The following is a 25,996-nucleotide window of genomic DNA, read 5'->3' as shown; positions in this document are numbered from 1 at the left end:
CCGTCTGTCATCTGCCAGTCAGCCAATCAGATCAGCCCCCCTCAGGGGCAAGGCTCATTTAATTGCATGTACATAGAAGCCCAGCGGTGTGCCACGAGGACAGCAGACGCTGCCTCTGGCGTCCCCGTTCCCCTTGTTACATAACCATGGGCAGCCTATACCGCACTCTCATTACTGCCGCTGCCATTGTTTCGTACTTGCCACTGTACCATCTGTCAGACAGCTCTACGCAGACACCCAGGACACTGTGCATACAAACACTGCCGTCTACACACGTCGAAGCTACCTGTGTGTTTATGGAAATCCAACTTTAATCAAGCACAGAATCCGGGGAATACAAGCACACACTCTAATGAGCCAGTCAAGATACCCACAGACATGAACACACTTGAATGTGGATTCCTTTGACATAAACCCCCTGATGCTAAACAGTTTATGTCCCAATTAGAGCAATTAGAGTCGCAAAAATATTTATTCCTTATAGTTATTTATTTAGACGGGAAGTGTAATTCACCAATACAATTTGCATAGATATACTTATTGTTGATTTAATTTCCAATGATCGTTAATTTATACCATCATGATATGACAAGACCATTGCATTGACAGGCATAAACATTTGAATGCTCTCCAGCTCAGCATGCGTTGAAATAAATGGTCAATGGACTGCATTTATATAGCACTTTTCTAACCAGTAGCCACTCAAAGCGCTTTACAATATTGCCTAACATTCACCCATTCATTCACACACCGAAAGCGTTGCCAACTACCCAGGGCGACATCCAGCTCGTCAGTACCAGTCAGGGTGAGGCGTCTCACTCAGGGAAACCTCGACCCTCAGCTAGGAGGAGCCGGGAATCTAACTAGCAACCTTCCGGTTACCAGCCAACCCGCTCTACCTTCTGAGCCACATGCCACCCCAAGTGTCTGTACAGTGTGAAGTGAGTAAGTGTCTGTTTCCCTGCCCCATCTGCCACCACGCTGGTCTGCTGCTCCACGCTGACCCCCAGCAGTGAGAGGAAGACGGCTCTGAGCACGTCAGAGGACCCACGGAAGTCTTCATCCCCCTGAAACTTAGTCAACAGCATTCGTGGTGCATTATTTATATTCATATACGTTGAATTCAATGTTGAATGTTAGTTTTTTTAAATGACCTGTAAGCATATTTGTACACAGGGTGCGATTTGTGAAACCAGAGGGGGGGATAATTTTGAGAAACATTTTAAAATGTTTCAAAATGAAGACGGACCCTGTGTATTTTGGTTGTTAATTATTACGATGTAATGGTGAAAATACTTTGGGTGGGGGGGATAATTTTTATCCCCACTGAGGATAAAAATAATTCAGCAGAGGGTAGGACGTGTAAACCAGAGGGGGGGATAATCCCCACCATCCCCACCGGCAAATCGCACCCTGTTTGTACAGGATGGAAACAATCCTGCATGTTAATGATATCACTTTATCTAAGCATCTGCTAAGTGACTCAATAGTAGATAGTTCTACACAATAATTACTACTTCTACTACTACTACTACTACTACTACTACTACTACTACTACTACTACTACTACTACTACTACTACTACTACTACTACTTCTATTACTACCAGAACTTCAATAGATATGCCCTTGTTGGTCTTCTCTTGGCGAAAAAATTATTGGCATGGATCGGTGCCCCAACATGTTCAGCATTACCAGAAGATAATAGCCAGGGCCACGTTTGTTTTTCCATTGCATCCATCAGAATCATGTTCTCCCCATGATACCCCATAGGGACTGCCTGCCCTGTGGTGCTCTGTCTGCATGTATGGGTGGCTTAAGGTCAATGCAATGTGAATACCAACAACATCTCTTCCATCCTTTGAGTTTTTTCACCTGTAGGCTTCCTCAGAAATTTGAACACGGTGGCAGATGAATCTAAAAACCGCAGGCTTGAGACAGAGACGAAACAATAAAGAGGAGTTGCATCTGAAAGTTATGATTCATGAAGCTGCCAGTACCCTCTCCAACCTCCCTCTCTCTCTTTCTGTCTCTGCCAGTAACCTGAGCCCATGGCTGTGCAGCAATTTGCTGATAATCGCTTTTCACAGTGGCATGTAAAATGTGTGTGTGTGTGTGTGTGTGTGTGTGTGTGTGTGTGTGTGTGTGTGTGTGTGTGCGTGTGTGTGTGTGTGTGTGTGTGTGTGTGTGTGTGTGTGTGTGTGTGTGTGTGTGTGTGCGTGCGTGCGTGTGCGTGTGTGTTGGGGGATGGGGGTGGATGGGGGGTATCACCCATTGTGATGATGATGAGGCATAGTGAAGTTTCAACTGGTACATAACTAAAAGACGATTTACATTTCCAAGTTTAACCTGATCGGTGTCTTTCTTTTACATTCTTGATGTCGTCTGCCATCTACTGGATGGTCATTAATATTACACTGACTAGAAGGGAAAGTTGGCAGCCAACGTTTTGTAAACGTTTTCTTAAATCTTATCAAAAATAATACCAGTACTAGAAGAAATACTAGAAGAACCATAAATAGAGATTTTAGCAGAAGACTCATTATCACGTATCGAAAATAACTGTATCCTCTCCCAGATGGGCTCTGCTACATTCATACTTACGGTAACACCAACAAGCGTTGTTTCCAAGATGGCGGCGCCCGTGATACAAACATGTCATGTTGCATGCTGTGCGAATAGGACCCCAAATGTTCTTTCATGGGGTCGCGGAGGCATAATTGCTTTTGGGACGTGTAACTCAGTGGCTTTGTACAGTCCACAGGTAGTCGAATAATACAGAAATAGCATTCGCTAACCCTGATAGGTCTGACAGTGCCACCAGTATTCTAACTGTAGTGTAATATTAGTGTTATGCTTTCAGTAAGTGACTAATTTACCTGTCTTAATACATGTGTTGGCTATTTATAGAAAATAAACGTTGTTGCTGTATTAAATGGACACCGAGGCAGAGTGAACTCAGTCCAGTGGGTTTACAGAGATGACAGTGGTGAGTTGTGATCTCCTTTGTTTACAATGGGAACACATGATGTTCTGGCAGTGAGTGCATACTTGTCTGTCCGGATAAGTCCTTTGTGTACATGGTTTGACTTTTGTTCTTAGAAAATAAAAATCATACATGTTCTTTAGATAGCACTTTCCAGGTACTCAGACACGTCCTGACAAGTATAAAAGTATACAACTTGCCTCTTCTACAGGTCCCGAAAATCACCTTGTGTCCGGAGGCTCGGACAACAGACTCATTGTGTGGGCGGCGACTAAAGATGATAACGTTAGTAAACAAATGTAAACATATGCGTTCTCACTATATAATCTTGTAAATACACATGGCTTTCATTTCAGTACTTTAATAGAATTACTTATTGTTCCAACTCCAGTTCAGCCAGTCTCTGGAGTGTGTTGGCCATACTGGTCCAGTATCCGCTGTGGACGCCATCTACCTGGAGGACTACACGCAGATCCTGGTGGCTTCAGCTGCAGCCGACTCCACCGTCAGGCTGTGGCTCGTGGAGGGTTCACGAGGTGGGAGACATATTGTTACTCTGTAGAGCATCAGTCATTGTGTGTGTGTGTAGTACAGGAAAAGGTTGGTGTTCAATCTGTGACTGAGGGACAACTGACAGATGTCTAACAGGACTTTCCTGCTGCTGAAAAATATTTTAATGAGACTTCTAGAAATGTAAGATCCTTCTGGTTCAGGCAATGAAGGTTCAGGAGTAGTTACCTACTGGTACTACATTACTGTCTACTTGTTTCAAAAGGACTGATGACTTCTACTAGGGCCTGTATGGTCCAATGAACCGTTGTTACCACGTTTTGTCTAACATCTATGCATAGTGAAAACACTGTGTGTGTGTGTGTGTGTGTGTGTGTGTGTGTGTGTGTGTGTGTGTGTGTGTGTGTGTGCTTGTTTGTTTGTCAATACTGGAACAGTTTTAAAAATCAATGAATGATGTGCTCTGAAAGGCGAGTTGTACACCTGCATACCTCTCTAAATTTAACAATGCCGCCTGTCCTTATTCCATTCCTCGATGTTTAAAATGTGCTCCACTTGATACTAAAAATGTATTGAATGGATTTGGTGTAGAATGGTGTCCCTCTGGCATTAACAAAGTGACTTGCGGCACTGTGTAGCTCACTAATTCTACATGCACGTGTCTTCCTCAGCGGAGTGCCTCCATACTTTATCATTTGGCAGCGGCTTCATGATGGATGTGTCTCTGGTGCTGTTGCCAGGCAGCAGAGGTAAGCCCTTAGCGAGCAACACAGACACAGACACAGACACACACACACACACACACACACACACACACACACACACACACAGGCATTCTGTGTCCCTCTGTCGGTCTCTCTGTGTCTCTCTTTTTCTCTTCTCTCTCTGAAACAGGCATCCATGCTCTATATCTCTCATACAAACACACGCTTGCAGCCCCGCTCTCGTATATCCAGCGCAAATCGATCAGCCCCTCTGTTTTCCATTGCTGAATGTCAAGTTTAAAATGCATTCTTACTTCTCTATGTCTCATGTTGTTTTAGTGCTGCTAGTTCAGGACTGATCATGATGTTCACTCTCGTACTGCAGTTCCAATACTGGCCTGTGGGGGCAACGACTCTCGGGTCCACCTCTACGTGCTGTTCAATGGACAGGTAAGGAAGTTGTCCGGCACATAGGAGAGTTGATGTGTCATAACCGTAACTTTCACACTCTCTAAATTTAATTTCCTATTTAATTTTCAGCTCACTAAGGTGATGTCACTGCAGGGCCACGAGGACTGGGTGCGAGGGTTGGAGTGGGCGTCCATAGGTGAGAACCATAGGAAAAAAAACTATAGAAATCCATTTTACAATTACATCTTGGCAATCTGTAGGAAACAACAAAAATCCTGTGCTTTTTTTTTCTATTTAATTTGTATTCATTACCAAATTAACTAGTTAGTAACCTGATATGTTCTTTGCTTGTTCATTGCAGTTACAATGATATTTCATGGCAATATAATCATTAAGATGATCAAAATAAAAAAAAGAGGGAGATGATGCAAATTAAATAAATAATCATAATAATAATATTATTATGATTATTTATTAATAAATAAAATTGTTTCTAATCTACTCAAATCTATTTGTGTTTGTATTTTCAAACATAAAGTCGCATGACTTCAATCCAGACCCTGCTAACTATGTCACCATTGGCTATGCCATTTCATCACTGCTCTCGTGACATTAAGCTGTTTCATGTCCTTGATTACAGCCTTGTCCCCGTGTCCACATCCTACTCGCGGTCTCTGACCTAGTCGGCCCCCTCCCTCTAGCACACAGGGGAGAGACAGACACTTAATTTGGAAGCCTTCCATAGAGGAATAACAAACGCACACCCTCTTTCTACTCTGATGATGGACCTTGTGTCCTTGTGGAAAACTAGAAGTGGAAGACATTTTTATGAAGCAATGAATTTCAACCCACTATATGAAATTGAATATCCTGGTGAAGCACCAGGATATTCAATTTCATATTTCGACTGAAGTTAGAAGGCTTAATCTTAGATCATTGTACCTGATTTTATGTGGATGGCGATAACCACTCGCGTCCATCACAATTATGGTCTTTTAATTTAATTGCAAAAACAAAACAATGAGAAGCAAGTACAAAGAACGGGCACAAAGATATGAATTGGAATTCCTAATATTACCCATGGGTTGAGTCATACAGGAATTCGCTTTGGCGAGGTGCAGCCATTTTGAATGTCCACAAAAGCAACAAACAAAAACAGACAAAAATATTATCAGTTAGGAGGTAACGAGATGGCTCATACAAAGATGTCTCTCTCTCCCCCCCTCTTTCCATCTCTATGTCTCTCTTTCGATGTCTCTATGTCTCTATCTCTTTCTCTCTCCCCCCCCTCTCTCTCCATCTCTCCCTTCTCTCTCTATGTCTCTCTTTATCTCTCCCCCCTCTCCCTCTCCCTCTCTATGTCTCTCTCTCGCATCCCTCTCTAGACGAGGAGCTGCTATTAGCCAGCTGTGCCCAGGACTGTATGATCCGGATGTGGCGGCTATGTGAGGGGGCTGGCAGCGATGCCCGCTCAGAGGACAATCACAGCATCATCAGAATGAAAGAGGATGTTTTTGAAGTGAAGGAGAGAGGTGAGTGGCCCAGGGGCCGTTACACCCAAGGGGCCGGCCATCAACCCACTGAAGAACTGGGCTCATCTTTTGGCTTTTTTGGAGAGGTGTGTGTGTGTGTGTGTGTGTGTGTGTGTGTGTGTGTGTGTGTAAATCCATGAGAAAAATAAAAAGGACCTGAGTACATAAATCCCTGTGGTAATAAGACATCCTAATTGAATCATCATTACTTTCTGTCAAAAGCCTGAATAGCCCACCTCTGGTTGCCAGCGTCTCATTAAATGGACTGACGGTGTATTCTCTGGACTCCGGTTCTCCTAGTGTTCGCCGTGTCCCTGGAGACTGTCCTCGCTGGCCACGAGAACTGGGTCTACGGAGTCCACTGGCAGCCTCCACGATACGAAGGTATGGTGATTAAAACAAGGCAACGAGGGGGAAGGAATGAAAGGACTGGCGAGTGTTCGAGAAGCTGTACTGCTGCTCATTATTTAAATCTACTGATTGCTTTTTTTTTACTTATTGGCAACATGTCAACATGCTTACAAAAACATGTTAATTCATTGCAATGTTGGTGTGCATTTTTCCGTAATTAATTGCTCCAGGGGGTGGCCCTCTGAATCTAGTGGAACCAAAAAAGACTTGCAAAATATTGCATCATTGCTTTTGTTGTGCCAATTTTAGGTGATGCCTGAAAGGATGTCTAGGAATTGTGTAAGTTTAATTGTTTGATGTTTTTAAATAATGTAGAAAGAGAGAGTGGAAGCAGTTGGTCGAAATGATTGATGACATTTCCCGCCTTGCAGTGTCTCTCTCACTCCCGCTGCATCATTATGACTAATCGCATTTACCCACTGTCTCCCTCTACAGGCGGCAGGCAGCTACAGCCTCTCAGCCTGCTCTCCGCCTCCATGGATAAGACCATGATCCTCTGGGCTCCCGAGGAGGCGTCGGGGGTCTGGGTTGAGCAGGTCTGTGCCCCGCTGGGTGGGTGAGCGGGGATGATGAACGTCAACAGACACATGCATGCATGTATACATCTAAAGCTGGCAATAGATCTGTCATTTCTCATTGGCTGGCTGCTCACCTTTTACGGAGTAGACTGTGGTGACAGGTAGGTGGGAGGGAATGACATCAAGCTCAATGGACGGGTCAGAATTCAACCTGGGGACACATGTGGCGAGTGCCCTTGCGTAGTTTTGAGAAACTCACTCAAGTTGAACCCTAAATGACCTCCCTGGAAGCTGTTTTCGACGGGATGTGCTGTTTTCTTTGTGCGTTGCCCGTATTCCCGCCCATAGTCATCAGCCGCCCTCCGTGGCCAAGAAAAGCGTCTTCCCGCCCGTAGTTGACAACCCGGCCCCGCGTTGCGCCTCCACGGGGGCGTCTTGAGCCGCGGCTGACGGCGGGTGATGAGGAGGGGTGGGCGGCGTGGCGTGAGTTTAGACACGCCGAGGTTGTCCACCCCTATCTCCCCTCCCGTCTGTCAGCCCGGGCAGCAGGCTGGCACCCACCACCCCCCTGACTCGGTCGCTGTCTGGCCCCTCGTTGCGGCTCGCTCTCTTTCTCTTGCTGTCTCTCTCTTGCACTTGCTCTTCTTGTGCTCTCACGCACGCACTCGAGTCAACATTTGACAGATGACCTGCATTGTAGGGGTGGGAAAAATAATCGATTCTTCGATGCATCGCGATTCTCACTAGAACGATTCCGTCTCGATGCAGATAAATTAATAAGCAGATTTTTTATTTTTTTTTATTTGTTCGCCTGCTGCAACCTTCTGTTCGCCAGAGAGGTATATTTTTAGTAATTTTAAAATTATTTAATTTACCTTCAGTGTGTATTGGCCAATCTGATTTGTCTTGACACGATTGCGATTCAGCCTACACATAGCATGCACGCAAACTCACAGCCAGACACAAGAACTCCTTCTAATTCAAGAGCAGCTTTTTCTTTAATGACATAGAAAAGAAAGATTAGAAAGAAAAGAAAACTGAAACCTATTTTTTACATACTTCCATATTGTGTTGTAATGCAAGCTGCATTGATTATTGCATTGTTCATAGAAAGTCCTATTTGTGACTAAAGCTTTTTCTCTAATAAAATATTAGATAAGTTAATTCATCTGTTGATGTCTTTAATGATCATCACAAAAGTAGGAAGTGATTAGCAAACTCTGAGTAGCAAACTCAGATGTATAAATATATTTTTGAAAATCACGCATGGAAATGTACATAAAAAGAAATGTTGCATCTAAATGCATCGATAATCGCTTTAGAATCGAATCGTTGACCTCATAATCGGAATCGAATCGTGGGGTGCCAAGAGATTCCCACCCCTACTGCATTGGCTGTTTGTCAAGGTTTTCTGTTCAATACTTTTTCTTTGTTTGGCTCCTTGCATAGTCGTTTCCCTCTTCATACTACTGACACCTTTTCTCCTCCTGCTCTTCGTTGGTCGTGTGTTGTCTTCGTATTCCCTGGCTCATGCGTGCATTTTCTGTTATCTCTGTCTCCTCACTCTCCTTGAGCCTCATCCCTTCATCCCATCTCTGTCTCTCCCATACTGAGCCGCTAGCAGCTGCTGTACCAGCTCGCGGCTAAGTGTGGATGGCAAAGAGAAGGAAAAAAGGGCTGTTTATTTTGACCATCTGCCCCACAGTTCTTCATTTTATTTGATTTTATTCCACATGGGGAAAAAGCCAGGGCGTGGATATTGCTATTGCAATACTTCAGATTACTTTGCACTTTCTCTCCCTGCTATAATTGACACAAATACTCCTGGGATACACTTTTTTCCCCGAAGGGGAAATAAAAAATGTTGCAGGCGTATGTATATATTCCTGAATGCAGGCGGCGTGCGCAACTTGAACCTATCAATTTGAAACTGCTTATGCAAGCGGATGTCACACATAATGCAGGTATGCTTACGCACAATCTTTCTTTTCATGAAGTTCTCACCTCACATCATGATGGCAGGCACCTTTTTAGTGGCATGGTGACAGGCCCTAGGAACCTGGCCTGTGATGTACATCTGTGTCTGCCCACGCACTTCGGTGGGTGACGGCTGGTGTGGACACGGAGAGTTACGTCAGCCAGTGCACATTTATGACAGAGAACATGAAAGGGATGAATAATATTTTTGTTGACTCTGAAAGAGCATAGTATAGTGTCTCTCTCTCTCTCTCTCTCCATTGCTCTCTCTACATCGCTCTCTCACTCTCCCCTCCCCTCTTTTTAACATCCAGTTCCTCTGTGTAAAAAGGCGTGGAAATCTCTGTACACACACACACACACACACACACACACACACACACACACACACACACACACACACACACACACACACACACACACATACACAGACCTTGACCTACAGTCAAAAGCTTTCTTCCCGCCATCTTCGTCTTAATTCCTTCACGACATCCAGTTTAAATCATGTGGCCGCGTCCAGGGACACCCGACAGGCTTCTAGCAGTGCTGGGGAGGGGGGCCGAGTGACCAGCCGTATGTGTATCTTAATTAGCGGGGTGTTCACAGACAGGCCCAGCATACCCCACTACACCCCACATTGATTATTAGAGTAATTGGCGTGGCTCAATAAGAGAGGGTTAGCAGTAGGGGAGTGGTGGACCACCGCTGTGTAAAAGCGCGGTCTTGCTAACAAGACCCACTGGTAATTAACTCACCACACTGACCGCACTGGGCTGCCACCACAATGCTCAGAGGAAGTGCGAGTGTGTCTGTGCGCGTGCTTGTGGATATGTTTTGGGCGGTGTGTGTTTGTGGGCTTGTGTGTGTGTGTGTGTGTGGGCATGGGCATGTTTGCGTGTGTGTGTGTGTGTAACCTATTTTCAGATTTCTCGTGGACCGCAGCCAAGTGGCAAGAACTCCCTCTGGCAGACAATGTGTGCCAACTCATAACCCACAATCAGTGGGAAACGCAGAGCATCGGAGTGGATCGGAAGTCGTTTTGAATGCTAAACTAATAAGCCCATCACATCCCATCAGCCACACCGCGGTGTGTGTGGGTTGTTTGGATGTCTCTAGCCCGGTCTAGCCCGGTTGCCACACGTGGGGGAAGAGAGGTAGCCAGTCGTCCCTCTGGTCGATCTCTCCCGGTGGGGCCCATCCATCCAGGCCTGGTTTGAACTCCATGCATCTCTCTTCCTCAGGGATAATAACATGAAATATGATCTGCCCCCCCCTAACTCCCTCCACCAAGGAGGGGGGGAGGGAAGGGTTCCTCATTGTTCCTTCTCGGCAAGACGGATGAGGATTTTATTGTATTTCTAGAGGTATTTTTCCCTTTTTTGGGTGTGTGATTTACGGCGGACCCATGTGTTTGGAATTCAAATCTGTTTAATGTTGTCTCGCTTTGTCGCACTCTTTCCATCACAATTCCTCTCTCTCTCTCTGGCTGTTCATCTCTCATGTGTGTGTGGGTGTGGGTGTGTGGGGCAGGGTGCGTGTCCCACACACTGTAGGCGGAGCCTTTATTGCCGCCGTTAGTTCTGCTGTGTTGTAGCCCCAGAAAGGCATTATCTCCAAGGTCGTCGATGACCAGCCTGTTGGCTCTCTTTATAAAAAGACCTGCTAGCTAATCAGGGATGTACCCACCTCGCTTAATCCATCTATGATGGATGGCTCTGTCACTGGGGTCTGTGTGTGGGTTGCTCTGTATGTATGCCCTTGTAACGTCATGTCATACAGACTAGATACAGATGTATCTAGACGTGTGTGTGTGTGTGTGTGTGTGTGTGTGTGTGTGTGTGTGTGTGTGTGTGTGTGTGTGTGATTGTACGCGGGGGTGAGTGTGTGTATATTTGTCTCATTGTGTGCCCCTGTGTGTGTAAACATTAGGAAACCATAAGTATAAGTGTTTGTGTGTGTGTGTGTCCTCTGTTCACCTGCAACATTTGTTTTATTTATTGAGCGTTTACCCAAAGCGACAGTTCTTTCAGACATCATTTGTAGGAGCTGGTCGGGATTAGGTATTTTACAGGTGTGCTGGCAGACCTTGAGGATGGAACCTAGTGCAGTCTAGGAACCTAGTCCCCCCGTGACGCGTGACAGCGCACAGTCTAATTACAGATGTGGGTGCTGTACCAGACGGCTATGGCCAGCCAAGCGATGCTGAGGCAGCACGCTGCCACTCTGCAGGGAGGGTTGCGGCAATCTAACGGTTTAAAATACACCCCTCCTGCGTTAACTTTCTACACCTTCTGGCTTGCGCTTTTTAATCGTTTGGATCTATTTTTTCATTCACACAAAACAATCACAAATGTGAAATAGTAAGAATTTGATTTTCTCAGCGGCTCCATTCGAAACAAGTAATAATCAATTTGGAAAAACGATCAATAGCCTCTATTGTTGTTTAGTTCAGGTTTCCAACCAGCCCAGTTATGTGTGATGCAATATAGATTTAATGAATACTGCCTTGTATATAACCGATTGCTTAAGGTAAAGGTGGATGACAACCATTAAGCTACGATTCTGTCCGCCACCTACACATCTTCTCTCCGGCTGAAATTAACTTTTCTTCAAGATCACCTCTACATTACATTTGAAATAGGATTGGATGTCAACCGTAGATGACTTATCAATTTGACAAAGAGGCATGGGAGGAGTTTGCACTATGGTTTTGAACCTTTGTAAGGGTCACAGCCTCTAAACCATATCCAATTAGTGTGAATCCCGGGCTTTGCCCTTTTGTATCTTCTGTCTTTCTTCTATTGTATAATTTTCCCCTTCCATGTTTGGATATAAGTTGAATACGGTACGCTCCAACTCCATCGTGTTATAAGCTCACCCACTTCCACCCTCCCATCAGTTGCTAGTGGGAACTGTCGTCCTCTGACTTGGCTTTGTCCGATTTCCATCTGTATTTAGGCCAGTGGTTACACAATAATCGGGGTGTTTAAAATTAACATTGACATTCTGAATGTGGTCCATGAGTTCAAAGTTACCCGACAAGAAGGTGTCGGCGTGAATCCCTGATGATTTGCTCCAACTGAAAACACAAGCACCATGAAGTGTATTTCTGGAATCGGCTACTCTGGAATTCAACAAGCCTGCCTGTCCATACCTCCACCCCACCCACTCTGTGTACTTGACAAGTCATGAATATTCATTGGCGTCATTCAGGAAGGCGTGAATCACCGTCGCTCTCGTCCAGAGCCTCTGTCACCGGGAGGCCCAGTGTCACCTGACTGTAGACACCCGGAACATGGAGCCCAAACTGAGGAGCTGATTGATGATCTCCTTCTTCTTCCTCCTCCTACCTCCTGTCACGCCAGGTGCGCGTAGGGGAGGTTGGCGGCAACACTCTGGGTTTCTACGGCTGCCAGATGGGCCCCGACGGCTCCATGATCGTGGCTCACGCCTTCCACGGCGCCCTGCATCTCTGGCACAAGCGCCAGGACAGAGAGGTACGCCACACACCCAAGGGCTCTGGACCGCATTGCGGCCATGCTCTTGAGCCTTTGCAGTTGGTTTGTAGGGCTCTAGATGACTAGTATGTTGGCACAAGCTTGGGTCTGTAGCACAACATTTTTTTAAAATCTTTAACAGGCAAATAACTTACAGAACATCATGTGTTTGCTTATGCTTTATCCTGGAGTATTTTTAAATCACCATTCCACATAAATGGGGGATGATCTAAATTGTCCCTGCAGGGGGAGTGGAGTCCGGGCGTGGTGATGTCCGGCCACTTCAATGCCGTCCAGGACCTGAGCTGGGACCCTGAGGGGGAATACCTCCTGAGCGTGGGCTCAGACCAGACCACCAGGCTGCTGACCCCCTGGAAGCAGAAAGACGGAATGCAGGTAAGACCGGGGGTTCGATCAGGTCCAAACTGGTTAGAAACACACCGGCCAAACCGGTTGACCCAACCAGGTTGAAGCTGGTGTGTAGAAGGGGAGTGAGGTGAAGGGTCCTGTTGTCCAGGTGTCCTCCAACCTCCTCGGTGGTCCCACCCCATTGATCCGAATGCAGTGTCTTCCCTTCTCAATATGCACCCTTCAACAGCCTTCATCCCTGTTTTTCCCTACCCTTATGCGCTCCTGTTCTTCCTCGGCACAGACCAGCTGGCACGAGATCTCGCGGCCCCAGATCCACGGCTACGACATGCAGTGTCTGGCCACATTGGGACGCTTCCAGTTCGTGTCAGGCGCAGACGAAAAGGTCCTGCGAGTGTTCCGCGCCCCGCGAAACTTTGTGGAGAACTTCGCCAACATATCCGGCGCGTCCCTGGATAAGCTACTGGCGTCCAGCGTGGGTGTTTTTCTTTTGTTTTTGTGTATGAGGCGATCCACCGGGGAAATATCACCTGCGTTTGGCAGCTTGCAAATTTGTGATCTCTCCGTGCGTGTGTTGCATGTGTCGGTTCCCCAGGACGCAGCAGATCTTCCCGAGGGGGCGAGCACGCCCGCCCTAGGCCTCTCCAACAAGGCTGTGTTCCAAGGTGGGCCCGCCGCACTGCCGGAGCGACTCTGTATTCAGGGTCACGGCAGAAGTTCTCTCTCTGTTCCGTAATTACATCCACAGAGTCATTAAGGCACGGCTGGAATCCACTCGAATCTCAATAAATTCAACGCTTCTTTTTCTTTTCTACAGGGGACCTCGCTCCAAAGATCAGAGAGCAGCAGGACCAGCTGGGTTGTGTTTCAGACCAGTATCGTGAGACATACTTTCACCCACTGAACCTCACGGGTATGTTCCAAAGCATGCAAGCAAACAAATAATGCAAAGGGAACACCGCAGTGAGTACGAACACAAGCGTTAAGGGTCCGGTCACTGTTTAATGTTATGGAAAACGTTTAAGCCTTCGACCTGCCAACCTCACCAGTTTCGGGAGAGAGTGTTGAAAATCAGTTGTTTATTGACTGCAGATTCCCACTCCTTTCCCAGTAGCTTTTGCCGGCGGCTAGACAACGGGGAACGCATGATTAGTCAAACGGCAAATCAATGACCATCAACAACACTGCAAAGTAGGCCTTTCAATAATTAGCAGGAAGATTAAGATTGCAACAGGCTTGGAACACAAATCAGGCCGGCAGTGGGGATTGGCTGCTTAAAGCCAGCAGGTGTTTACAGTGGGAGATAAAGCTGAAGATGTTTCCGAATGGCCTGCATTTATTTGTGCTTGAAAATGGGGGTTGAGGGAATGTATTCATAATAAATCCACTCGTTTATAAGGGCCAGTCGAAGTCTGAACCCAAGCAGCCTTGTAGAAAGCATTTAATGCGTCGACCCGCCCGCCCACCCGTTCCCCTGCACCCATCCTTCAACCGGCGTCAACTCGTCCGGGTGCAGACGGAAGACTGTGAATCACTCGGGGCGCGCTCCGCTCCATATATCTCCCTTTTTCCATCACCCTCTGCCTCTCTCCACAACCCAGACAAGCCTCTCCCTTCAAGCAATCCTAGACATGGCAGGGGCCGCACGCCCCAGCCTTTCCATCTCCTTGTCGTGGTGTGTTGCTCTAAGAGACAGTGCTGTGCAGTCAGAAGGACAGCTGGCTCTCAGTCTATGTCCTCACTCCTTTGTTGCTGCTGCTGCTTTGGGCCAGGGACGCGGCCATGCTGCTGGTGTCACTGCCAGCAGCAGCGACAGGTGGCGGGGAAAGTGGAAGAGACAAGGGGGGGAGAGGGAGGATGGAGGGGAGGGGATGGATCAGCAGCGAAGGGTATATGTGACCATGAATATTTCAGCCTTTGGGGCAGGGATGCCCAGTGAACTGACGCTGAGAGGGTCTGTGGTCTGACGGGCGAGCGTCCCTGCACTGGATCCCATCGGGTTCCACTCACGTTTTTCGGTTTGCGCCATACTATAGCGATAGCTTTGCGACTTCTGTCATGTGGCACGGTTGAGATTCCACGTCACTTTTCACATCGGCCAACAAATGTCAAACATGGAAGGCTGTTGGGTTTCTACGTTGGATGGCAGACGTGTTGGGAGGCCTTCAGTCATGCTCATAAGTGATGCTTTCATGGTACTTTTGATTCGCTTGAGTAATTAAGCATGCACCCACTTGAGGTCAGAGGTCAAGGTGAACTACAGGGAGGCGGCTGATGTTTGAGATCAAACCCAGTACCATAACATGATCTAGTGATATACCAATAAGGATGATGTTGGTACACTTGAGGTCACTTCAGGAGAGTAAAAAACCATTTCTGAACTATTTAACAGTTGTTGTTTTTGTTGATCTGTCCTTTGGAATGGAAAGACTGGAGAAAATGAAGCATTGACTTCCAGCTGTCTTTCATTTTAAATCCGTCAATTCGCTGCAACTCACAGTCCTGCCTTGCACGGTCTCTATCGATTTATAGCGGGACACGGCGCAGATCTATGGGCGAGTCCAGGGACCGGAGTCCGGGTCGGGGTAGTCCTAGCACCCAGGAGACCATCTCTATAGTGAACATGTATTATTCATGGCTAACAGGGAGGGATATGAGGAGGATGGATATAATGGGGGGGGGGTGTCTAGGATAAATGTTGACCCTGAGACAAGTGGTGGGCATGATGACCAATCGCCGGGGGGGTCAGGGGGTAGATGGAGTTTCTCTGAGCTTGGTTTTTGATTGGTTCGGGTTGCGGGTTGTCCACAGTAGAGAGGGCCGCCGTCAGGAAGCCCCTCTAATTGGAAATGCTAATTAGCAACAGTGGCGTTGTGTGATTGCAAAAGTTGAAGTGCGGATGTCCCCGGGGCATTCCTGATACAGCGGCCAAGCGCGCCCGCTGTTGTTGGTTCACTGCAGATTTCCCGCTCCTCTCCCAGTGGCTCTCGCCGGCGGTTGAACGAGGGGGAAGGAATGATTAGTTAAACGGCGAGTCGATGACCTTAACGACACGGCAAAGTACGCCTTTCGCTAATTTGCAGCAGGGCGCTAAAACATGTTGTAACACACGGTCGGCCCAGCGCTGGGGATTGTCTGCTGAAAGTCAGCGGGAGTTTAGGCTAGGAGATAAGGCTGCCCTGGTTTCAGAATAGCCTTCTATTTGGTGAGTTTACACTATGAGATAAGGCTGCCCTGGTTTCAGAATAGCCTTCCATTTGGTAAGTTTACAGTAGGGGATAAGGCTGCTGTGGTTTCAGAATAGCCTTCTATTTGGTGGGTTAAGCGGTGAGTTGAGAGAGGGTTTGGGTGTCATCTAAATGCTAACAGGAGCTGTTTTATGGTTATGAGGGAACATTGTCTCCGGGCGAATCGATCATGTTCCTCTATTGAGCGCTTGAGCTCTAATTTTATCTCATGCACATTTCTCCTTTTCTCCCTTTTCATTCATGGCCTCCATGTCTTTTGTTTCTTTTTTTTTCTCTTCATTAAATCTGCTCAGCCCTCAGCCGCATTTCCTTATATGGGCAAGGGGGAGATGGAAAGTTGCATCTTCGATGTTTCCCCTCAATGACTAGAAATTTGTAAATTATTGAGATAGAAAATTGAGATGGAAAATCTCAACCCTGTTGGATTGCAGCTTGCAATCATGATTATGGCGAAAACTAATTTGTGTGTGTGTGTGTGTGTGTGTGTGTGTGTGTGTGTGTGTGTGTGTGTGTGTGTGTGTGTGTGTGTGTGTGTGTGTGTGTGTGTGTGTGTTAACAGAGCCCCCACCTGAGGACCACCTCCTCCAGAACACCCTTTGGCCTGAAGTTCAAAAGCTGTGAGTGTTTTTTTTATTCATTCCCCAACCATCCACTGCAGGGTGTCACTGTGGGGATCCACACATTCCTGCATGCGCCGGCGACACATACTGGGCAGGGAGCGTTGTGGGGAATGTTTTAACGATGCATCGAGGTAGATGTTAACAAGCACCGGCATTGACATCCTCACCCTCTCCCCCCCTCATTCACGTTTAATGGCATCCAGTCAACACGAGGGGATCCCATATCACTCCACAACGAGGCGTGTTCGTGCAATTACTCTTTTTATCTGCCTCCCAAGGTTTTCCACGCAGCACACGCGTGTGCCGTGTTTCGGAGAGACAGATTAGGTCTCCTGAAGGCTTAGTCCTTCTCGCGGCACACCGCAAGCCAATCAGAATTAAGATTCCTTCTGCTCCCTGAGCCCCTTTGATAGACGCTATTATTGCGCCTAATAAAGCATTTAGCAAGTCCATTATTAACCTTTGTTGGGGGGGGGGGGGTATTTACCATACATAAATAAACCAAAAATATATAAACCAGAAATACCATTAATATGCTGCCTCTAATTAGCGGGCAGATGTGGGCGGTGTTATTAAACTGAGGCCACATCCATAAGGTCCCCCATCGAGCTGTCACGGGGCATGCCAGTGCACCGCCCGTCGGACGCGCTCTCATATTCCGCCAGGCTTGTCACCGCTGAATTGCGGCGGGGGGACGTAATTTCCTCGCCCATTTTCCGGCCGACAACAAGGCGACGGTCAGCCAGCTGAGCGTAATTAGGTTGTCGGGACAAAGTCGCAGCGCCATCATTCATTTCTGTGGTGAGGATGTGGGAGCGCCGCTCGGCGTCCGTGAGTGTTTCTGATTTCACGCCGGCTCACCGCTGTTCATCCGTCAAGCGGGGTTCAGGTCCTTGAGCCGTCCGTCGGCTGCGGCTGGTCTGAATGCACAGGGCCTTACAGTGTAGGGTCCTGTCAGCCCCTCTTTGGGCCCCTGTTGGATCACATCTGAGCAACATGCAATGAGGGTTGCGGTGTTAGACCATCAGTCCTGATGGTGTGATGGGTTTTGAGAAGAAAAGAAAAAGGGGAAAACTGGAACGAGGAGGCCGACTAAATTTGCTGAGGAAGGGGTTTCATTTGATATGGTTTTTGACCATTGCTTAGTGTATTGCTAGAAACCCAATTACAAGACCAAAAATAAATGGTGACTCGATGGCACTTTTTGAAGTTGTTGTTCTGCTGCCATAGCACCCTTGCATGGTAACAGCGTGACACTGCGTGTTCATCACATCTCTCGGTGGATGTGCACACACCGCCTGGAGCTCAATCGGGATGCCAGGCAAGGCCTCTACCATCCGCCACCTCTCCTCCACACTGATACCTCTGCTCCTGGGACTCGGACAGTAAGGCACCTGGGTGTGACCCTGGATGACCGCCCATGTGCGCTCATCCGCTCCTGCAGACTAGTGCTGCACAACATCAGGAGGAGACGTTTGTTCCTCACCCAGAAGGCCACAAAGGGTTTGGCCCAGGCTCTTGTCCTCTCTCGTCTAGACTGCAACTCCCTTCTGGTTGTCCTGCCTCACGTGCCATTGGTCCTCTGCAGCTCTTCCAGAATGAGGCAGCCTGACTGATCTCCAACCTACCCAGGTTCTCCCACAGTGCTGGCTAATGGTGGCTGCTCAAAGTCCCTGTCACTTGTCTACCGTGCTGTGAGAGGCTCAGTCCCATCCCACATCCAGGACGTGGTCAAACTGTCCACCCAGCTCGCCCACCATGCCGTACGACCGCCATATGGTGTGCTACTCCCTCCCTACGAGGAGACCCCAGCTGCCGCGCAACCAGATCCAGACTGTCCTCGCTCCACAAAAGGGGACCAGCTCCCCACCGACAGGAGAGCACATACCCTACACATCCTCCGTCACAGCCCCAACACTCATCTGTTCACACAGAGGAATCTATACACACAAAAAGTTTCTTGCTTAGTAGTTTTGCTTAAATAAGCAAAGTAGTTTGCTTATTTGATGAGAGTTGTGTGTTCCCGTTTTTGTAATTTATTATTCTTGACATTTCTGACCGGTGTCTTCATGGACGAATGCACTTATTGTAAGTTGCTCTGGATAAAAGAATCTGCTAAATAAGATAATGTAATGAAACGGTGTAAAAGGTCAAAACTGGTTTAAAGATTCGGCTGGAGTGACGCCATCGACCAGAGCGCCACAAAGGGTCAACGTTAACCTTGTTTCCCTTCTAAGCACCACAGTCCTGTCTGGGACATTGTGGGACGTACACAGGATGCACCTCTTATGATGCTGTTATCTGTTTCTTGGCTCTCCGCAACAGGTACGGACACGGCTTTGAGATGTACTGTCTGGCGTCGGACAGCGCCAACACGGTGGTGGCCTCCGCATGCAAGGTCTCTCACAAACACACACACACACACACACACACACACACACACACACACACACACACACACAGATGAGGAATGGGGACTTCTGCAGCAGGACAGGCTGCCCTGACCTTGATTTGTGTTGCCCCAGGGCTCCACACACAAGTGGTTGCTGTCAGAGATTAACGGTGCGGTGGCACTCATTCCGCACTGCTCGTATTCAGTCCACATCTCTGAGACTCTTCTGTTTTTTCCATTCCTCTGCTGTCTATCTGATCTCTCCCTCCTCCATACCTTCCCTCCCCTCATCTTGCCTTCAGCCATCCTTTATCCCTCAGTGTCTGGTCCCGCTTCTTCCTCTATCCCGGTTTGATTGGCTCAGCCCCATCCCTCGTGAGCAGAGTCCCTCACCTCCAGATTACTCCTGCACACTGGGGGCTCTTTGTGGGACCCTCTGCTCATTCATCTTAACTGGAGATGGAGCAGACAGCTCTCTCTCTCACTCTCTCGCACATTCTCTATAAAAGGGGGAGAGAGGCAATTGTCCATTGAAATCGAATATATATATTATTATAGAGCTAGGGTATGGATATTGTAGAAGGAGTATAGAGTGCCGATACGGTGGCGGTATTTCATTAGATGCGAGCTGCTCTCCTGAAGTTGGGTCCTGAGCGTGGAATAAGGCTGAATGAATAGATCAAGTAAAACAACAATACAAAATGGCGCCTTTGTTTTGTAAATATTGCTCTGCTCCATCTTAGCCTTAGCATTAATTATTCATTCATGTGTTCTGGTGCGTGTCCTCAGGCGTCCAAGGCGGAGCACGCGGCCGTGATGCTGTGGAGCTCCACTTCCTGGCGCCAGCTGCAGTCGCTGCCCTGCCACGCCCTCACCGTAACCCAGATGGCCTTCTCCCCTGATGCCCAGCTGCTATTGGCCGTGTCCCGCGACCGCACGTGGTCGCTGTGGAGACGGGACCCGCCCACACCGGATAGTGCAGGTGAGCCAATGGGGAACGAAAATGGAAGAATTGTCGCTCTGATCCGTCTTTTTCATCAGTGACTGTTATGATGCCGACTGTAGACAGACTGTAACCTAAGTCTATCCCTACGTGGTGTGCTGAACTTGAGTAGTGTTCCTAATCTTTCCCTGGGTGAGTGCATTCTAACCTATCTAGGGGGTTAGGTGCGAGGTACTCACCACAGGTCCGTCTCTCACACTCTGCTACCTCTTACGCCAAGTGATTCCCTTAAAGGAATGTGACGCCCTTCACAGGCAACCCTGATACCACTCCTACCTGTGCATATCCCACAAAAACGTTAGTTCGCACAAACACCTGTATAATGGGACAGCACTATAAGCCCCACCAAATCCTTTGATCGGGACAAACGTCCCCAAAGCAGCTGTTTCAGGCAGATTGATAGTGCCAGCCACCATGACAGATTGTCCCGATGCTGTGTCTCTTAGAACAGTAAGAGGCGTTTCAGCCATCCCTTCTTCAACAGCAACCATTCCACCAGACAAGAAACCGTCGAACATTCTCAAGTCGGTTTACCCAACAACCTCAACCGGTCCTTGGAGTGGGCTCTCCCCAAGAAGGCATGGTACAGAGGGTCCCATGTCCGCCCTGTATTCCTCTCCCCTCTGTAGCGCCGGACACCGTGATTTTATGTGACCCGGTCTACGGCAGTAATGACAGATTATATCACCTGGGGTAGGGGAAAGCCTGAACTGTCGCTCACCATTCTGGGAGTTCATGAATTGCCTCCGACCGCCCCTGTTCCCCTCTCCCTGATTTCCCTCAAATTCCTGGACCCTTGTGGTTGGGCCATTTGGTCTGTCACGCCAGGAATCCCGATGAGTGAGGGCATAGTTATCAGCGGCCACGGCAGCGTCAAACACAGACTTGACATCCAGATCATTCAGGTGATTCTGCATGACCCTTGGCAAACTCTGCTTGAACTGCTCCAAAACCATTAACTCACCCAGTTGTTTGAAATTGTAGACATCACTAGCTCTAAGCCGTTTATCAAACGCTGCTTCCTTCTGTCGGGCAAGGTCCAAATAAGTTTGTCCTGGCTTTACTTTCTCTGTCCTGAAGCTCTGCCGGTATGCCTCTGGAACCAACTCATAGGCTTTTAGCACCGTTTGACGGAGCAGATCATAGTCACCGATCTAACTGAGATCGAGAGCAACGTAATATGCCTGGGCCATACCTATAAGAGAGCCCTGAATAAGGGTCACCCACTCTTCCTTTGGCCACTGTCGTAGCAGAGCAATTTTCTCAAACATCTCAAAGAACAGCTCACAATTGTCCGGATCGAACTTGGGCACAAAAGAGAAACACTTACTCACATCAAAAGTTTCTCGCTGTTCCTGACGTCGGCGATCTACAGAAATCTTAGCTTTCTCAAAATCCAGTTTCACCCTCTCATGCTGTCGCTCCCTATCTCTCTCTTCCAGTCTATCCTGCCGTTCTCGCTCCTCTGTGTTACAGCCGACCAGAATAGCGTGTACAAGTGCTAGATTTTTTTCATCCTGTGGTGCCTCCATCTCGAGATACCTCATCAGGTTCCATAACCGGAGTTTATCCAGTCTAGCCAACCGCGGCCTGGTCACCTCAGTGCCCAAAAACTGTTCCGGATCAAACTCCGCCATTTCTCAAAACAACCCGTTCAAAACACACACAAACCAAGTTAATTCGCCGACCACTAGCCACTGCCCCAGTAGCCTGCATGCCTAGCCCCCTCCAAGCTAATAACATGCGCAACATATACTAATTACCCTCCACCAGCTACCACACAAATCGGGGTGGGGGGGGGGGGGGTCGAGGAGGAGTAGTAAGGGAGAGGGGAGCTGGAGCAGCACACAGTGTTTGTTGAAGGGGTCGCGTCTGTTGTGGTTGGCTGTTAAATCACTCAGGGCTGCTGCTCGGAGCACCTCCCCACACACTCACACACTCACACACACACACACACACACACGGCAGAGGGCCAGCGAAGGTTAAATGCAGTCAGAGATGATCAAACAGTCTCTGTTCTGCCTTTTTGTTGGGATTCTCTTTCTTTCTCTTTTTCTTTCTGTTTTTCTATCTCGTTTTCACTCTTGCTCTCTTTTTCCGTTTCTCTTTTTTTCTTTCTTTCTTACTTTCTTTCTCTCTCTCTCGCTCTCGCTCTCGCTCTCTCTCGCTCTCTCTCTCTTTCTTTCTTGTCCCTACTTTACTACGACTTGGCTGTATTTTTAGCGATACACTAACTAAACAGCCGCTCGTTCGGAGTTTGGGAAAACCCGAAACAGGCGTGCTCCACTGTACGGAGATGTCAGCTCTCAGTCAGTAGGGCCATTAGGATACAGAGGAGGTTCGCTATATCAGGGACAATGGATGTCAGGTCACGGAAGAACAGCTAACCGTGTTCCTCCGTGACAGCTTTGTTTAGAGTGATTTACTCAGACCAAACCTCTCTGCCCCCATTAACAACACTTGTAGCCGGGTGAAGGAATATGACCGCGATTAGACGCATGGCGGCGTAACGTGTTTGTTTGCGTTATGGTAAGAGATCGCTGGGATCGGAAGTCATAAAAAATAGGGTGATGATAGAGGGAGGTATTTATCGCATATCGGCTTTGATTACCTTCCAGGGGCCTTTCTGTGTCTTCTCGTTGGTGTAAGCAGAGCCAGGAGAGGCAGCCTCCCACCATCCCAGAGCTCTGCCTTCTTAGCCCAGCGCTGACGGCTGATATCCGTTCTCTGTGGCGCCTCTCTAACCAACCTGTCGGTGCACCGTGCCGACTCCATTGTGCATGCACACCGACACCAGCAGCCCCCCCTGGAGACCGGCCCAGCGACAGTTGGCAGCCGTCTAGCAGTGATTCAGGCCGGGCCCCGACGGCCCCAGCAGCCCCATAAACCAGGAGTGACTGATCCCCAGGTGGGGGGGGGGCTGAATGAGGCTCTGTGACGTGCCGCTCGGTACATTTGTCTTCTTGGTGCAGAGAGCGCTGTCGTTCCCCCAGGGATTTGATCCGTGTGTTCCCGCCCTGCTTCCTCCTTCTCCCCTTAATGTTCCGCCGCGGTTTAAAGGTGAATGTGTCAAAACGCCACAAGGCCGAATAAATCTCGGCCCTTGAAATTACTATATATATATATATATATATATATATATATATATATATATATATATATATATATATATATATATATATATATATATATATATATATATATAACAATAATTTATTGTGTGTGTGTGTGTTCTCTCCGCCCAGAGCCCCAGTTCTCCATGTACACACACACAGATAAGGACACTGCGGTGCACAGTCGGATCATCTGGTCGTGTGACTGGAGCCCGGACAGCCGGTACTTTGTCACGTCCAGCCGGGATAAGAAGGTAGTAATGTGCTGAGCTCAGCTTTTCCTTTTTTTTTTTCTTTTTTTTGGAACTTTCTATTTGCCCAGCTCAACTCAAATGGGTTCAGACATCGCTTTCTGATTATTAAGCAAATTCTGTCTGGCATGCCTGGTTATTGATTTAGTGTGTCTGTGTGTTGTGTGTGTGTGTGTGTGTGTGTGTGTAGGTGATCGTGTGGGGACCATGTGTATTGGGGAATTCTGGGGTCCCTCCCCCAGAGGTCCACCACTGCTCCTCCATACTGGACGTTGGGGACTCTGCCACCGCCGTGGCCTTCTGCCCCGAGCTTTGCTCTGATGGCAGGTAAACACGCCGCTGCCTTCGGTGGCATCCGCAGCACCAATAACAACTGATAGTTTGGTTTTAAAATGTCCTCACAATTCCTCATAATCCTCAACACGGCACCCACACACTTCTCTCTAAGTGTAACTGTGTTGAAGTGTTGGCACCAGTCGTACAGATCGGACTTTAGTTTGATATCTAATGTCTGATCATAGACCAGCTCTGATCTGCTTTACCACAGCAGGCCTGCTGGAGCACCAAGCACGCCAACGCATTTGTGAGGGCTCACATCTTGGTTGTATATTACCCACGGTTTAATAAATAAACATCACTGGAGATCTATTTAATGGTGCCAAATGCCACTGTGTCTGATTCACCGTGATATCTGTATCCGACACTCGGCACTCACATGCTCACATCGTCCCAAGAGTCATCCCCCTCGGGGGTTCAGCACTCTACACAGCCCCAGACACACATTCCAAAGACACACTTCGCGTTCTTAAAATGCACATGAAATGCATGCATGCAAGTGATCCCATGTGATTTGAGGTAAACTTAGGTACCGTGTGTCTCTCTCACTCCAGCTACCTGATGGCGGTTGGCTTGGACAGCGGAAAGATCCTCCTGTACAAGTGGAGCCCCCCCCAGGAACCCACCGGGGGGCACGACTGGACCAAATGTGCAGAAACAAACCTTGTGTATCCTTCAAAAAACACAATCTCTGACACACACACACACACACACACACACACACACACACACACACACACACACACACAGAAAGAGATCTGTAGCAATTCCCCAGGTAGTGTGTTAGCTTGCGGCCCTCTCTTCTTGTAGACACCCTATTATCCCTAATGGTTGAAGAAACAGGCCCCCCACACTGAGGGGAGGCAGCACAACGGCTGGCCTTCTACCTTACAGAGCAGCACTCTGCCAGAAGTGCAATCAACAGGTTATTTTGTGGGCCTTTTTGTATCCGTTTGTGTGTGTCTCAGGGTGCTACATCCTAAGTGGCTGTAAGACTTTGTGCGGCATCAGTTGACATGAGGGGATATGTGTGTGTAAACAACAAACTGTCAGTTTATGTCATTTTTGGTTGAATCTGTGTTAGTTTGCCGGGTGGTTTACCCACCACCACCACCACATCTCGGCACGGCCCTCTAAGAGCAGTAGCCCTTTGTTAAACCAGCACTGTGTGCGTGTTCCCAAAGCAGCCTGTAGTAGCTTGTGGTGTAGTTCCAGTTGGGGCTATGTCAGCGTCTGAAAATGATACTTCTAAAACTTTAGACTTTAGATATCATTTTCAGACGCCAGTATACGATTTTCAAAAGTAGAGCAGAACAAAAGAGGGTTGGTAGAGGTAACTCCCTTGAATGGATCGACTGGTGAACGGGCGTTATTTAAAAGTGGTCTAATTCAGATGGTTTTAAAACCAGTAAATAGCCGCAGTAGAAAAGTGCCAGTGCCGGTTGAAACGGTTTCTCTTTGACTTGCGTGACGCCCCAGACAGAGCCACACGCTGACGGTGAAGAGGCTGCGCTGGAGGCCCCGGCCGGGCCGGGCCGGGCAGCAGGGCCCCGGGGCCCTCAGCCTGGCCAGGGGGGAGGCAGGTGGTGAGGAGAGCTGCTGGCTCCAGCTGGCCAGCGCCGGGGCCGACCACGCTGTCAAGATCTTCAATGTCAACCGCCACACCCTTGAGGCTAACGACTGAACGGACCCTGGGGGGGGGGGGGGGGGGGTGGTCTATAGCCACAGGGAGCGCTGGTTGCTTGGAAGACAACAGCCCCCCCCACCGTCTGAGCTGATGTACGGGCGGTGGGGGGCTTTAGGCAGGACATGGGGTCGACCCCTAGCCGAACTTTTCACCTGGACGACTCCCTGTATTTTCCTCTTCATCCTAACATGTTGTTCCATCTTCCGATTGGTGAACCAATACAGTTGTATGCCTACTCCTCTGTCTTCTGTGTTGTCTGTGGATCAGATAATCCTACTCGACGGCCTAATTGGTTGAAACATGTATTATTTGATGCCAAACATTATATATGACCGATACATGACTGTGTTGTACCTTGTATTGAATCACTTTTAAGTTTATCCATGTGCCGGCTGATTCAATAAATCTCTCTTGCTGCTCCAATACGTACG

General features: G+C 48.1%; 1 protein-coding gene across 1 annotated transcript; it reads left to right on the top strand.

Annotated features, from left to right (window-relative positions):
* Positions 1-2,632: 2,632 nt before the first annotated feature.
* On the top strand, positions 2,633-25,562 carry elp2 (elongator acetyltransferase complex subunit 2; the record flags this gene model as incomplete). The annotated part of the gene is made up of 22 exons (XM_079749142.1): positions 2,633-2,764; positions 2,911-2,989; positions 3,198-3,271; positions 3,378-3,522; positions 4,168-4,245; positions 4,586-4,650; positions 4,741-4,807; positions 5,997-6,143; positions 6,444-6,527; positions 6,990-7,090; positions 12,415-12,546; positions 12,793-12,942; positions 13,199-13,390; positions 13,511-13,580; positions 13,733-13,828; positions 16,723-16,780; positions 19,109-19,181; positions 19,965-20,157; positions 23,424-23,545; positions 23,733-23,869; positions 24,433-24,546; positions 25,358-25,562. 22 exons carry the CDS (start codon positions 2,633-2,635, stop codon positions 25,560-25,562), a joined length of 2,514 nt encoding a protein of 837 aa, XP_079605268.1.
* Positions 25,563-25,996: the final 434 nt, after the last annotated feature.

This window comes from Pollachius pollachius (genome assembly GCF_949987615.1).
Source record: "Pollachius pollachius genome assembly, chromosome: 13".
NCBI classification, from domain to species: domain Eukaryota; kingdom Metazoa; phylum Chordata; class Actinopteri; order Gadiformes; family Gadidae; genus Pollachius; species Pollachius pollachius.
The sequence above is the reverse complement of the archived record's forward strand: the minus strand, read 5'-3'. Positions and strand labels throughout refer to the sequence as shown.